The sequence below is a fragment of the Mandrillus leucophaeus genome, unplaced genomic scaffold, assembly GCF_000951045.1.
Source record: "Mandrillus leucophaeus isolate KB7577 unplaced genomic scaffold, Mleu.le_1.0 Scaffold200, whole genome shotgun sequence".
NCBI classification, from domain to species: Eukaryota; Metazoa; Chordata; class Mammalia; order Primates; family Cercopithecidae; genus Mandrillus; species Mandrillus leucophaeus.
In genome coordinates this window covers 1300233-1302263 of record NW_012102033.1, presented here as the reverse complement: position 1 = coordinate 1302263, position 2031 = coordinate 1300233, and the positions used below count along the sequence as shown (strand labels likewise).

The following is a 2031-nucleotide window of genomic DNA, read 5'->3' as shown; positions in this document are numbered from 1 at the left end:
AAAAAAAAAAAAAAAAAAAAAAAAAGACTAGATATAACAATGTCTGGCACAAAATAAGCGATCATTCACTCGCATTATTATTTTTTTCCTCATTTCCCCTTCTAAGCCTCAATCCTCCTCTTTATTTGTTTTGAGATGGCATCTCTCTCTGTCGCCCAGGCTGGAGTGCAGTGGCTCGATCTTGGCTCACTGCAACCTCTGCCTCCCAGGTTCAAGCGATTCTCCTGCCTCAACCTCCTGAGTAGCTGGGATTACAGGTGCCTGCCACCACACCAGGCTAATTTTTGTATTTTCAGTAGAGATGGGGTTTCACCATGTTGGCCAGGCTGGTCTGGAACTCCTGAGTTCACAGGTGATCCACCTGCCTTGGCTTCCCAAAGTGCTGGGATTATAGCCATGAGCTACCATGGCTGGTCTCAATCCTCTTTTTTAAAATGCAAGAGTAAATGGACTCCTTTGGAGGACTACGGTGAGGACTAAAGGAATAACTATTTCATTCTGTTCTGGCTGTGTGCCATGGCTCATGCCTGTAATCCCAGCACTTTGGGAGGCTGAGATGGGCGGATCACAAGGACAGGGGTTCAAGACCAGCCTGGCCAACATAATGAAACCCTGTCTCTACTGAAAATGCAAAAAGTAGCTGGGCATGGTAGTGGGTGCTTGTAATCCCAGCTACTTGGAGGCTGAGGCAGGAGAATCATGTGAATCTGGGAGTCGGGGCTTGCAGTGAGCCGAGACCATGCCACCGCACTCCAGCCTGGGCAACAGAGTGAGACTCCGTCTCAAAAAAAAAAAAAAAAAAAGTCACAGCTAACACCTCCTTTGCATGAGGTACTATCTAACCTTTGCCTATAATCCCTGCTCCTGGGGAGGCTGAGATAGGAGGATCGCTTGAGCCCAGGATTTCTGGTCCAGTCTGGACAACCGAGCAAGACCCTGTCTCTTAAAAACATACTTTTGCAACAACTCTGAAGGGAGATATTGCTGCCACGCCCATTTTACTGATGTTGAAACTGAGGTACAGAGAAGTGCAATGATTGGCTCAAGAGCTCAGGGCCAGTTAGGATTTGGAGCAGTTGGAGGTTAGAGGTGAGGAGGTTCCAGGCCTGGCAGCGAGGGCATCTAGGTGGGACTGACCCTGCCCTCCATTCCCCCTCCCTCCAGGAAGCTGGATGCCTTCATCTACGACGCTGCGGTGCTCAACTACATGGCCCGCAAGGATGAGGGCTGCAAGCTTGTCACCATCGGCTCCGGCAAGGTCTTCGCCACGACAGGCTATGGCATCGCCCTGCACAAGGGCTCCCGCTGGAAGCGGCCCATCGACCTGGCGCTGCTGCAGTTCCTGGGGGATGGTGCGGCTGCGCGCAGGGATTTCCACAGCGGAGAGGGGGAGGGCGAGGCCCCTGGGTTCTGGGGAAGAAAGGGACAAAGGCCCGGACACCAGGGTCTGAGGGAGGAAGGGGCTGAGGGCCTACACTCCCACATCACAGACGAGGGTCCTCAGAGGGTACTCATAGCAGGTGACTTTTGACCGCCCCTCCCCAGATGAGATCGAGATGCTGGAGCGGCTGTGGCTCTCCGGGATCTGCCACAATGACAAAATCGAGGTGATGAGCAGCAAGCTGGACATCGACAACATGGCGGGCGTCTTCTACATGCTCCTGGTGGCCATGGGCCTGTCCCTGCTGGTCTTCGCCTGGGAGCACCTGGTGTACTGGCGCCTGCGGCATTGCCTGGGGCCCACCCACCGCATGGATTTCCTGCTGGCCTTCTCCAGGGTACGGGGCAGAGAGGGAGGCAAAGAAGGGGAGATGGCGGGGGCAGGGGACAAAAGTAAAGCCGGGCAGTGACTTGGAGATGTGGGTCGAGATGTGGATAGTGGGGAAGAGAGCGGGAGACGCAGGCTGGGAAATGGAGAGGAGGGAGGGACTGAGGGGAGGCAGGTAGGCCTCCTGGGCACCCCGCGCTGACCCCCATCCTGTCCCCGAACCCGCAGGGCATGTACAGCTGCTGCAGCGCCGAGGCCGCCCC

The 2031-nt window shown here is 55.2% G+C and overlaps 2 protein-coding genes across 2 annotated transcripts in view; both read left to right on the top strand.

Annotated features, from left to right (window-relative positions):
- The window catches only part of GRIN2D (glutamate receptor, ionotropic, N-methyl D-aspartate 2D), a 77845-nt gene that overhangs the window by 73876 nt on the left and 1938 nt on the right, over positions 1 to 2031 (top strand). Inside the window, exons 13-15 of the mRNA XM_011979404.1 lie at positions 1165 to 1352; positions 1546 to 1778; positions 1997 to 2026. Coding sequence (XP_011834794.1) covers positions 1165 to 1352; positions 1546 to 1778; positions 1997 to 2026 — 451 coding nt within the window. The remainder of the gene's footprint in view (positions 1 to 1164; positions 1353 to 1545; positions 1779 to 1996; positions 2027 to 2031) is intronic.
- The window catches only part of KCNJ14 (potassium channel, inwardly rectifying subfamily J, member 14), a 26233-nt gene continuing 24937 nt past the window's right edge, over positions 736 to 2031 (top strand). Inside the window, exon 1 of the mRNA XM_011979372.1 lies at positions 736 to 803. The gene's annotated coding sequence lies outside the window, so the exon portion shown is untranslated. The remainder of the gene's footprint in view (positions 804 to 2031) is intronic.